Below are 13,403 nucleotides of genomic sequence, written 5' to 3'. Positions count from 1 at the left end.
GGAATGCCGGGCTGAGAAGTCAGCTAATGTCCGGAAGGCGCTGGAGGCCGCCAAAAGCTTTTAGCAAGAGAGGGACACGCACAGGGGTCTCGGGAAGGGAAGGGGCTGAGAAGAATGCTGGGAGCTGAGCAGGGCGGATCAGAACTGTTAGGTTAGGGGGAAGGCCCACAGAAATAGAAGAGCTGAAGCAGGTTGAGGGGCTGCCAAGCCTTCCCGCCCCTCCAGTGGAGTTGGGACAGAGTCCCAGGGTGGGTTCTGGGACTAGAACAGCTCCCTGAACGGCCCTTGCCTCTCTTTGCAGTCAAGGCCACCATGCCCATCTGGGTGGTCCTCCTGTCCCGGATCATCATGAAGGAGAAACAGAGCACCAAGGTAACCCAGGAGGGCTCTGGGCCAGTGGGGGCCCCAAGGGCTTTCCGGCTGTTGCACAGCTGGTGACGTGGTCCAGGTTCCTGGCCTGCAGGCTGCCTGGCTTCCTGTCAAGTAAGGAAGTCAGCTTAGAGACCTCTGGTGGCTCTGTTGCTGCTAATGTTCTGGAATCACCCTGGGGGCAGTGGTGTGTGGGGGGTGTGTTCCTGAGTTGTCTCTGTTGGGTGATCTCAGGATGCCATCCATCTCAAGTGCAGCGTTCCTCCCTGTTTTGATTACCTACCTGGGGTTGCTGGTCGGCAGCTTGGATAACTTGGTCCCATCCTGACCAGACACCCCATGCCCCTCCAGTGGGGTCAGGGTTGGAACATCCTTGGAACATCCGACTCCTTGCTGGAACGGAACTCTGACAGAATTTCACATCTTTGCAAGAGATAGCGGTCAGGTTGGGACTTCTGGGGTCAGAAGTGAAATGCTAGTCAGAGGAGTCCGATTTTGGCAAAACCCAGCAAAGTCTTCGCAATAAAAACAGCCAGGAATTGTGAATGTCCGGGAATGGAAGTGAAAACAACACGCAGAACCCAGGGCTGCATAGGGAAGATGCTCCGGGCACAATTCAGGGTCTGTTCAAGATGCCAGGCCTGGGTATTTCCTGGCTTGGAAGGAGAGAAGCTGTGGCGTCAGCCAGAGACAGCCTTTCCCTGTGTCCTTAAGTGGAAGTGGGACTCCTGTTGTCCCAGCTGGAATCCATTTCATGCTGGACAGAGCTCCTCTTTCCTATGTGGTTGGTTTCTGGCATCCTGTTTTTTATGTAACTTAGAACGGCGGTGCCCTGGATCAGCTTATAGAAATGGGGCCACCTCTGGCTGATGTTTTCTTTCAGCCAGTCTTTTCCCCTCCAAGATCTGGGCGCGCTCTTCAGCCCACCCGCAGGGTGACGTCAGGTGTGACTTGTCTCCCCAGGTCGGAGTTGCCTGAGAGGTGTGCGGCTGCATCTCTCCATATCACATTGTGTTTATCAGGTTTCCTGTTGTAAGGGACATTGTACCCGGCTTGGGCGGGGAGCCAGAACCTTACACAGAGAAGAAAGACAGAGGAATGGCTTAGGCAGGAGACTAAGGATAATGATAGAGTTAAGTGTGGCCCCACCCTGTTCGGATAAGCTGGGTAATCATTCCTGATCTCAGGGGAAGAAATGGGACTTCAAAAGGGAGAGCCTGAGGGCGACAGCCAGTAGTTGGGGGAGCAGGAATTCTGGAATTCAGAGGCCTCCCTTGGCCCTGTGTGGGCGTCGGTGGGGTGGGGAGCCTCACCACCCCCTCCTGAAGTCTCCCAAGTGCTTTAAGAGTATCCTTTGTAGCAGGATGAGCCAGGAGTAAGAAAAGCTAGGTGTGGGGAATGGATCCCATTTTAGCCACCAGAGTTCCAGGGCCAGTCCTTGCCCTAGGCCCTGGAAAGCTTGAGCCTTCTGGAAGGCCCCCTATCATGGCACTCGCTACTTGTTCTTTCGGCCAGCAGTTACTGGGTTGCCTGCCGTGTGCTGGGCACCAGGAGCAGTGAACAAGGAGCTGCCCTAAGCGAGTGCAGGGACGCAGACAATGTAAAGGGCGCTTGTAAGTGGATGGAGAGCGCTATTCCCTGGAACACACAGCAGAGGAAACTGACAGCGTCTAGGGGGAGGTGGGTCAGGGAAAGTTCTTGTGTTTGTGAACTGACACCTGAAGGGAAAGGAGGTCTCCAGCTGGAGAAGGTGTCGGGGGAGTGTCCCTACCAGGGATTAACTGCATGTTGGAAGAGCCCAAAATAAGAGGGACCCGGCCAGCCTTTCAGATGATTGAAGTTTCAGACCCTGGTGTGTTGGGGGCAGCAGCTGGATAGATCCTACTGAGACCAGCCCTGGTTTGTGGCTCTTAATGGTGGTGATGGTATAAGGGGTGGGGCCACCCACAGTGATACAGCCCTGCCCTCAGGTACTCCGAGAACCATCTGCGTCCCACCCCCGCCAGCGCCCTCTAGAGCATCACTGTCGTGGTTAACACCGTTGTTCAAAGGGGTAGGCAGTGTCCTTTTGGGGAGGGAAGAGACAGCAGCTGAGGCTTTCTTCTGGTCATCTGTGTTGGGTGGCCCAGCTCAACCCTGGCCCATCAGCCCCTCCTGCCCTCCTCTCACAGGTGTACCTGTCACTCATCCCCATCATCAGCGGCGTCCTGCTGGCCACTGTCACGGAGTTGTCCTTCGACATGTGGGGGCTTGTCAGTGCCCTTGCTGCCACACTGTGCTTCTCGCTTCAGAATATTTTCTCCAAAAAGGTATTTGGGTGCCATCCAGGGTGCACCTGGTGTTGCAGGGGTGTGCGGGTGGCATCTAAAAAAAAGTGGCTGAGTAGGGATTTCTTTGGTGTTGGAACAAAACAAATCCTGTTGCCCTTCTGCTGGTTTTCTGTTTGTTTGGTTTTTAAATAGCTTTTTTGTTTTTTTATCATAAAGTTCGCCTACATTCAATGTGAAAAAAATGGAGAAAAGCCCAATGAAAAGAAATCAGAAAACTTATTGAGCACCTACTGTGTGCCAGGCACCATAGTAGGTGCTGGAGACAAAGAATTAAGAGAGACCTGCCCCCTGCCACAGGGTGTCCTCTTTACTGAGGAAAGTCGCAGTGCTGTCCCCTAAGGAGAACTACTATTAATGCTAGAGTTTTTTCCTGCACAGTTTTTAGAGTTGTAATATTATACATACTTTTCAAATTCTCCTTCGTTCATTTATTATTGCAACACTGCATGCTCCCATATCATTGAGTTATTGCTCCTAACTCCAGTAATAATCACATCTTTTCAGGTATCACAAGTAACGCAGTCAGATTCCCTGTTGCAGATGCAGATTATTTCCAGCTATTCACTATAAATAATATTGTAATGAACGTCTTGGTGCATAACATTTTTCTCTCTCTCAGGTTATTTCCTTTTGATAGGTTTACAGTTCTTGGGTCAGAGGGTATGAGATGTTTATGGCTCTTGATATACTTTGCCTGGTTGTTTTCTGGAACTATATGCCAATTTAGACACAACCAGTGCCATTTTAGAGTGCCTGTTTTACCGTAGCTTCACCAGCATTGAGTATTGGTGTTTTTTGTTTTTGTTTTGTTTTGTTTTTTTTCTTTTCTCGGTCCTTCATGTACGAAACATCGTGCCTGTTTTGGACATGGGGCTGTGTGTCTCGTCATAGGTGCACTTTCAGGTTTGGCAGTCAGGGTCAGATGTCAGGGTTAATGTACAGTCACCATGTTTGGGGCCCGGGTAAGCAGAGCCCCTCTTGCCACTTAATAGTTTCGATCAGCCTTTAAAGAGGTTTTCTCCCTTCAGGTGTTAAGAGATTCAAGGATCCACCATCTCCGGCTGCTGAACATCTTGGGCTGCCATGCCGTCTTTTTTATGATCCCCACGTGGGTCCTGGTGGACCTCTCGGCTTTCCTGGTCAGCAGCGACCTGGTGAGTTGGCCTGTGTCAAGAACATGCCCTTTTCTTAACTGGTTCCAAAGTAGGCGCTTTGTCAGGGGGTTACGCCTCTGTGTTGGCTTTGGGGCATCTGAGGCCTCTGACAGCCAGCCCTTTTAGCCCTCAGCTCTTTGATGACTCACACCGCTTGCAGTCGAGTAAGAAGGCTGCCTGTGCATTTCCTTCTCTGTCGTGCTAGATCCTAGCTGGTGATAGCTGCTGCATTTGTGCCAGCGCATTCAAGGAAGAAAAAAATGCCAGCACAGGCAAGTTTCCCATCTTGACAGTCTGGTTCAGATCTCACTTTGCCTTTTGGAAACTGTGCTTGCACTGCTCGAGTCCTTTCTTGGTGTCATCTCTGTACTTCCATTGGCACCAGATGTATCCATAGCTCTCTGGGCACAGGAAAGAGCATCTTCCCACCACCTACAGGACCAGCCTCCAGAGAATGTGCTAGAAACTAATGCAGCTGACAGTGATAAGAAGGAGGTTCTTCCAGGCCCGAGTTAGATGGAGTCAGTGTTTATTAGGGCTTAATGAGGTCTGACTGGATTCTTGACATTGGTCTTTAATCCCTACCACCACCTATGGACGTAGTGGAGGTTATCTCTGGTTTCCAGGTGAGGCAGCTGTGGCTCTGTGTTCTAACTTCCCTTCCATGTTGATTAGCTGTAATGTTCCTGGGAAGAACTTTCCATCATCAGCTGGAACTAGTTTGTTACCTGGAAGTACAGTGCACAAAAAGCAGTTTACTGCTTCTCTTTCCTTCTGGTTACCAGTTTTCAAAGTAAAGAAGACCAGGGAGTGTTAACCAGGGAGTTGAGGGTTTCTTTTGGGTGAAGGAGGGTTCTTTGATTTATTTACTTTTCAGTATCATTGTGAACTTGTGTTTGTCAGTTGTACGTGTTATTTTGTTAAATATTCAGAGTATCTTGTCTGGGCTGATGGAGTCCTTCTTATTGGCTCCCTGCCCTTCTGATAGCACATATCAGCCTTGGGTAACTTTTGGCCCCACAGGATGTCCTCCCTCATCTTGTGCGCCTCCCATCCCAGACCTGCAATCAGTCACTCCTTCAGGGACCCGGGTTGCTTTTAGCAGAGAGAGATTCGTGTTTAGAGATAACCATCTCAGTGCTACGTGTGCTCACTGCTGTTGGGTTGTCATTGTTTTTAAGACTTGGCAGTAAAAAACTAGGAAAGACGTATTTGGTGGCGGAGGGGAGAGTTTATCCTGATTCATTCTGATTCCAATTTAACATTGCAGGATTTATTACTGCTTTGATTTTGTGTGTGTGTGTCTTTTCTGGTACACTTGGTTTCTCACAACGTTTCTTATTTGCAATATACTACGGAAACTGTTCATACATGATTCTACTGTACACACGTATAACTGCTTCAGAGTAAGGATCCCTACCAGACAACTGCAGGTAGCGTACAGAGAAACAGTAAAGATTTCTTTGCAGCTCTGTTTGTCCTAAAAACAGGTTTCGTTACAGATGTACAACTGGAATACTGTGTTCTAAGGGCACTTGAAATAATTGTTTTCACAATGTGCCTCTGTCACCAACTTCTTGTGCATTTGGGTTCCTTTACTTCCATTTGTTTTCAATTTCTAGGCAATTATTTTTCCTCACTGAATATATCAAAGCTTTATATTTCCAAACCCAAATGATAGGACAGGGTTTATTCAAAGAAGTCTAACTTCAGTCCCTTTTGCCTCCCCACTGCCGACCCCCATAAGTAGCCATTTTTATGATCTTGGTTTACCCTCTCAGTGTTTCTTTTCGCAGACATAAGCAAATTTCTATATACAGTCGGCCCTCCATATCCATGGGTTTCAAGTCCCCATATTCAACTGAGGATCAAAATTTTCATCCGAGGTTGGCTGAATCTGCAGATGTGAAACCCACAGATACGGAGGGCCGACTATAAATTGTACTACGCCATTTTACATGAGAGACTTTGAGCATCCTCAGATTGGGGGCTCCTGGAACCAACGCCCCACAGATACTGAGGGCCAAGTGTGTTCATACCTCCCTCCTCCTTACACAAAAAGTGGCTTTTTAGATACTCAGAAAAGAGGGCCTTGCTCTTTTCACTCAATGACATGTCCTGAAGATCACTCCATACTGACGTGTTAGGTCTTTTTTGTTCCTTTTATTGGCTGCATAGTATTGTCTACAGGTTTGGCTTCAGTTCTGTTACACTGTCCTGTTACAACTCACTGGGGTCTGTGTGTATACACACAAACAGGTATACGTAAGGCTTTGCTCTGCTCTCTCTTTTTTATTTTTTTTGTCTGCTCTCTTTGCTTTGCTTTTCTCCTGTATTTTGGACATTTTTCAGTTTTCATCTAGTTTTTCTCATTGAGGCCATCTATTTTTTACCTTGATGGGGGCCCTTGTGCATTTTAACAGCAGCCCTAGGAGCATGCAGTAGTCTACAGTGCTGCTGCCTGAAGGCGGGGTTCCTGTCGGGGCTCCTTCTCTCTGCCCTGTGTCTCTCAGTCAGGTGAGTTAGCTCTGTTCCAGTGCGGCGCTCCATAGTAGGAGGAAGGAGGCTCAGGTCGGAGAATATCAGCTGGGGCCTGCTACTCGCCATGTTACCAAGAAGCAAAGGCTACAGAGGGCAGTTCCCAGACACACCCAGCCCTGATGCCAACAGTTCAGCTGAAGCCAGGCACGGATCACCAGACTTGGGAGCAGGAAGCCTAGTTTTAAAGTTTGGACAGGGTGTGTGAAACAGGTATTTGAAAACTGGAAAGTAAATGGGAGCAGGCAGGCTGGTAGAAAAATCCATATTGCAAAGTACCACTGAGCCATCTGTGAGTTTGCCTTTCTTTGGCCTCCTGTGTCTCCAGCCTGGACTCAAGGCAGCCGGAAATGCAGAAGTGGGCACTGGGGGAGAACAGAGTCAAAAGCCCTCTATGCTGGCTTGCAGACGGGGAAAGGAGATTCCTGATGTTCAGAGAGAGTAGAAGAAATCCCCCATTTTCTCTGTTTCCTTTGTTCTCTTGCATCCCAGGCCCCCAGCAATCCCATGGTAGTGGCGGCGGCAGGTCCCAGGGGCACCTGAGATACTGAGGGGGGGCAGCCTTCCTCTGCAGTCACAGGATGGGATTAGCCCCATTGCATTTTTTTTCTCCCTTCATCCTCCCACTGTTTGGCCCCCGAAAGGAGGTGCAGTTGTGGGAAAGACACAGCAGAATGGGTAATTAATTCCAACTTTCTGACTGGAGGACTGAAAGAGGGAGCCCTCAGAAACCATAAAGTACCAAGGAGACATGGAGAGGAGGAACCCAGAGAAAGTGACCTCATAAAACATGAAATCCTGGGCCCACTCCTGAGCTGTGCACGTTGGAATCTGATCCTAGCAGCATACAAAGACAGGATAGACTACTACCCAGGACCAAGAGTGACAGCTGGGTAGAGCACACTCAGGACAGAACTGTGTACCACTGAAAACGCTTTGGAAACAGAACTGACATTGGAACCACAACCCACAGGAGGCTGCTCAAGCTTGTAGCCTGAACCCAACTGAGTCTGCTAAAACCAAATATTGACATTCCCCATGGGACTTAAATAAGACCTACAGTCTTATAATATTCTAACTGTCCAGGATATAATCCAAAATTACTTGGCATATGAAGAACCAGGAAAATTTCAAGTCTTGTGGGAAAAGATAATCAACAGATGCCAACACTGGGATGACCCAGATGTTGGAATTATTGGACAAAGACTTTAAAGCAATGATATATAATCATGCTCCAAGAATGCTCTTGAAACAAATGGGAAGAACCGAAGGTAGATAGAACCAAATGGAAGTTCCAGAATGGAAGAAACAGCTTAAAAACTCACTGGATGGGCTAAGCAGAATGGAGGTGACAGAGGAAAGTCCATAACTTGAAGATAAATCAATAGAAATTATCCAGTTCAAACCACAGAGAGAAAAAGATGAAAAGACAAAGAAAAAATCTTTGAAAACAGCCAGAGAAAAATGATGCAGTATTTATAGAACAGCAGTTTGGATGACTGCGGGTTTCTCATCAGAAACAATGAAAACCAAAAGTACTTTTTTTTTTTTTTTTTTGCGGTACGCGGGCCTCTCACTGTTGTGGCCTCTCCCGTTGCAGAGCACAGGCTCCAGACGAGCAGGCTCAGCGGCCATGGCTCACGGGCCCAGCCGCTCCACAGCATGTGGGATCTTCCCGGACCGGGGCACGAACCCACGTCCCCTGCATCGGCAGGCGGACTCTCAACCACTGCGCCACCAGGGAAGCCCCCCAAAAGTACTTTTTAAAGTACTGACACTAAGGAACTATCAACAGATTATATCCAGCAAATATAGAATCTTCAAAATCAATAGAACTACAGAAAATCAGCAAGAATAAAGAACTGAATACCACAGTCAACCAACTGGATGTCTCATTGACATTTATAGAATACGCTACCCAACAACAGCAGAATAGTCATTCTTTCAAGCGTAGTGTGGAACATTCACCAAGATCATATTCTTTGTTACAAAACAAACCTTAACAAAAGGATTGGAAACATGCAAAGTATATTCTCTGATCATAATGAAATCAGAAGTAAATAACAGAAAGGTAATGAGAAAATCTCCAAACACTTGGAAATTAAACAGCACTTTTCTAAATAATCCCTGGGCCAAAGAGGAAGTCTCAAGGGAGAAAAAAAAATTTTTCAACTTAAGCGAAACTGACCAAAAACAAGAGAGAGAGAGAGAGAGAGAGAGAGAAGACACTACAAATATGAGGAATGAAAGAGGGAATAGCACTGCAGAACTCACCTTAAAACCATAAGAATACTACTGACAGCTCTATACACATAAATTCAACAATAGATGAAATAGACCAGTTCCTCATAAACCACAAACTATCAAAATGTACCCACTCAAGATGTAAAAGATAACCTGAGTCTTGTAGCTATTAAAGAAATTGAATTCATAGTTTAAAACCTTCTAAAAAGAAGTCATCAGGCCCAGATGGTTTTACTGGTAATTTCTACCAAACACTTAAGGAAAAATAAACACCAGTTCGACACAATCTCCTCCAGAAAACAGAAAAGGAAAGGAACACTTTTGGCTCATAACAAAACCAAGAAAAAGACCAAAATCCCTCATGAACACGGAGGCAAAAGTTCTTAACAAAGTATTAGAACAAATGAAATGCAGTGATATATAAGAACCTTGCTACACTATGAAAAAGTGGGATTTAAATCAAGAATGCAAAGCTAATTCAATACTTGAAAATCAGTCAGTGTAATCTACTATAATAGTCTAACAAAAATCATGTATTCATACCAACTGATGCAGAAAAGGCATTTGACAAAGTCCAACATCCAGTCATGAGTTTTAAAAAAGTCAACAAACTAGAAATAGAAGGAAACTACCTCACCTTGATCAAGGGCATATATAGTTAACATCATAATGATGAAAGATTGAAGGCTTTTCCCCCTAAATTCAGGAATAAGGTAAAAATGTTTACTTTCAACATGCATATTCCACATCATACTTGACATCGTAGCCAGGGCAACAAGACAAGAAAAAGAAAAAAGAAATACAGATTTGAAAGGACGAAATAAAATTCTCTATACCCAACAAAATTTTATTCTTTAGCATTAATTCAACTATAAATCACTACTTAAATTTTAACTTTAATTTTTCTCCTTGTCAAAGGTGTAAATGAAAAAGAAGTTGAGATACTGATCTGTCTGTGCGTGTGTGTATACATGGAGATAGATATATACCTATATATATTAAAAATTTTTTAATATAGAAAAGCTGATTGGAAAATTTACATACATTGACTGGCAAGAGAACTGGAATAGCCAAATAAGTTTGAGAGAGAAGAATAAAGTTGGAGGAATCACATTACATAATTTTAAGACTTAGTATAAAGGTATGGATATTGGTGGAGAGAGACATCGACCAGTGAAGCAGAATAGGCAGTTTGAACTTATACTCACAAATATGGGTAACTGATCTTTGATGAAGGTTCAAAGTCAATTCAATGGAGAAAGGATAGTTTCTTTAACAAATGGTGTTGGAACAATTGGACACCCATAAGCAAAAACTGAGGCTTGACTTCAACCTCACACATTATACAAAATTTAATTCATAATGTACTCTAGACCTAAATTTAAGAGCAAAAATGATAACCTTTAGAAGAAAACAGAAGAAAAATCTTCACGACTTGGGATTAGTTCTTAGACATTACACCAAAAGCAAAGTCCATAAAGAAAATAATTGGTAAATGGGGGCTTCATCAAAATTAAAAACTTTTGCTTTCCAATACACTATTAAGTGAAAGAAAGACAAGCTACAGACTGGGAAAAAATATTTGCCAATGAGATACTGACAGAGGACTTATGTTCAGGATATATAAAGAACTCTCAAAATTCAATAGTAGGAAAACAACTTGTTTAAAAATGGGCAAGGGCTTCCCTGGTGGCGCAGTGCTTGAGAGTCCGCCTGCCGATGCAGGAGACGCGGGTTCGTGCCCCGTTTCGGGAGGATCCCACGTGCCGCGGAGCGGCTGGGCCCGTGAGCCATGGCCACTGAGCCTGCGCGTCCGGAGCCTGTGCTCCGCAAATGGGAGAGGCCACGACAGGGAGAGGCCCGCATAACGCAAGAAAAAAAAAAAAAAAAAAAAAAAAAAAAGTAAAAATGGGCAAAAGACTTGAACTTCACCATTGTGATCGTACAGATGGCATGTGAAATATGTTCAACATCATTAGTCATTAGGGAAAAGCAAATTAAAACCAAGGTGAGATGCTACTTCGTATGCAGTAGGATGGCTACAATAAAAAGTACTGGCAGTACCATGTTTGTCGAGGCTGGGCCACAGCTGGAATTCTCATATATCGTTGGAGCAAGTGCAAAATCATGCAGCCACTCTGGAAAACATTTGGGAGTTTCTTCTGAAGTTAAACATACACTGACCATATGTCCCAGCAGTCTCACTCCTGGGTATTTACTCTAGAGAAATGAAACTCACATTCACACAGAAGCCTGTACATGAATGTTTATAGCAACTCTATTCATGATCACAAAGTATTGGAAACAACCCAGATGTCATTCAACGGGTGAATGGTTTAGGTAACTTCGGTACGTTTGTACAGCAGAACATTTCTCAGCAATAACAACTGTCATCCCTTACAACAACTTGAGGGGGGCGGTCAGAGGCATTATGCTGAATGAAAGAAACCTGTCTGAGAAGGTTCCATGCTGTATCATTCCAATTATAGGACAGTCTCCAAAAGATGAACCTATCATGAAGAACATATCAGTGGTTGCCTAGGTTGGGGGAGGGGGTTTGCACAAAGAAGCCCTGGGGAGTGTTATGGGGTGATGGAGCTGTTCTGGATCCTGGTTGCAGTGTTGGCTACATGAATCAATATATGTGTGAAAACACATGGAACTATCCACTGGGAGGAAGAAACACTTGACTTTATTGTTATGTCAGTTCTTTTAAAAAGCTGGACTGCCTGGGTTCCTTTCCTGGAAGATAGATATCTCTGCAAGCTGGCTGCCTTGTAAAAATAGTTTGGAAGTCCATATGGGTCACCTCAGGGAAGAATTGCTGGGAGAACAAGCCAGCTCACCCTGAAGGCGTGCTGGTGGGCTCACATGCCTTACAGAGGCTATTATCCCAACTAGGGCAACATTCTGGGCAATTCTGAGCAGGTCGCCTACTCAGATCTCCCTCACCTTTAAGAGGACTACGTGATCGTTCCCTATCAGAGGGTGGTAGAGATAGAATCAGGCCGCTGCCCTAAGATTGCTGCAGCTCCCATCCTGGCAGGGCCACTAGACACCACTGTCCTGGGGGGACCCAGCTGCATCCTCCTGTGTCAAAGGCCAGAGCAGCCTGGGAACTGGCCTGGGATCAGCCCAGGCTCTTTGAGGAGTGCTGTGGTCCCGATGTCTCTGCTAGTTGTGGTTTCTTCTGGGCCCCCTTCATTAGGGTGGCTTACTTCTGGTGAGGGTCAAATGGTGACTAAAATTTTGACGATACCATCGCCTCCAGTTTGTTTGGCTTGGGATTGTTTTAAAGCACTTTCAAAGCTATGATTGCATTTGATCCTCATAGCAGCAGCGTTGTGTGGACTTATCAGGGGTCAATCTTTCCCATTTCATAGATGAAGAAAACAGAGAGGTCGAGCAGCTTGCCCGGGGGGTTCCCAGCAATGGGGCAGACCCAGAGCCTCTGGCTCCCAGCCTTGGGCGGGGAGGGGGCCCTAACAATTCCCCAAGGCGGAGAAGGGTAAATGACAGCTTCCTGGGGCATCACAGGGTCAGCTACGATGTTTATGTGAAGAAAAATCCTGGCAAGGGGTACGTCTCAGTGTACCATGCATGCTCGCTCCATCGTGCCATGTTCACTGTGGTGTAGGGGAGAGACCCAAGGATTTGCAGCCAGAAGATGTTAGAGTATTGACTCAACCAGTTACTGGTGTGTGACCTTTAAGTCACTTCAACTCTTAGAATCTCAATTTTATTATCTATAGAATGGATCTACTAAATCCAGCTTTGCTGAATTGCTGTGAATGTTAAAAAAATTTATGTTCCTACCACTCTGCATTGTACTTGGTAGTAATTCAGTAAATGATAGCTATTTATATTATTATTATCATCTTCATCATCTACCTTCTCTTCATCATCTTCTCTGGATCTCATTATAAATCAAAGAGAATAAAATTGCTTATTCCGTGGGGTTACTGTGAGGACTGAATAACGTATGTGCAGGTGCTTTGTCAACAACTTGTCAGCACTCTGAAAATAATAATTAACAAACAGACTTGAACATCAGGGAAACCCTTACTCCTAAGCTACAGTACAAATAGTAGGGTTTTTAATCTTTGAGGAAAATTGGAATTACCTTTTTTTTTTTTTTCGGTACGCGGGCCTCTCACTGTTGTGGCTTTTCTTGGGGGGGGGGGGGGGGGCGCGGCGCGGGGTCTTCACACACCCAGAAGCTGCCTTTCCAGGACCTCTCCATTTTATACAATGCATCATGTCTGCTATGGTTTAAATGTCTGTCACTCCACCCCCAAATTCATATGCTGAAACCTAAGCCTCAAACATGATGGTGTTAGGAGGTGGGGACTTTTGGAGGTGATTAGGTCATGAGGGTGGAGCCATCATGAATAGGATTCATGCCCTTATAAAAGAGACCCCAGAGAGCTCCCTCACCACTTCTGCCATGTGAGGACCCAGTGAGAAGGTGCCACCCTGAACCAGGAAAAGGGCTCTCACCAGATGCGGAATCTACTGGCGCCTTGATCTTGAACTTCCAGCCTCCAGAACTGTGAGAAATAAACATCTGTTGTTTGTAAGCACCCCCAGCCTGTGGTATTTTGTCGTAGCAGCCCAAACAGACTGAGGTGATGTCCAGAATGCAGACCTCGCTCTGCTAACCCAGAGCCCTGGTCCTCACTGTACAGGGAATAGGGAAGGCTTTGGTTTGTGTCATACTCTGCACCCCTTGGGTAGCTGATGTCCCCCCGAACCTCCGCTTCCTCAG

General features: G+C 45.8%; 1 protein-coding gene across 1 annotated transcript in view; it reads left to right on the top strand.

Moving 5' to 3' along the window:
* The window catches only part of SLC35E1 (solute carrier family 35 member E1), a 15,112-nt gene that overhangs the window by 528 nt on the left and 1,181 nt on the right, over nt 1–13,403 (top strand). Inside the window, exons 2-4 of the mRNA XM_007460993.1 lie at nt 302–372; nt 2,541–2,678; nt 3,728–3,853. Of these exons, the coding sequence (XP_007461055.1) occupies nt 302–372; nt 2,541–2,678; nt 3,728–3,853 (335 nt within the window). The remainder of the gene's footprint in view (nt 1–301; nt 373–2,540; nt 2,679–3,727; nt 3,854–13,403) is intronic.

Source organism: Lipotes vexillifer, unplaced genomic scaffold (assembly GCF_000442215.2).
Source record: "Lipotes vexillifer unplaced genomic scaffold, Lipotes_vexillifer_v1.1 scaffold469, whole genome shotgun sequence".
Lineage (NCBI taxonomy): Eukaryota > Metazoa > Chordata > Mammalia > Artiodactyla > Lipotidae > Lipotes > Lipotes vexillifer.
The sequence above is the reverse complement of the archived record's forward strand: the minus strand, read 5'-3'. Positions and strand labels throughout refer to the sequence as shown.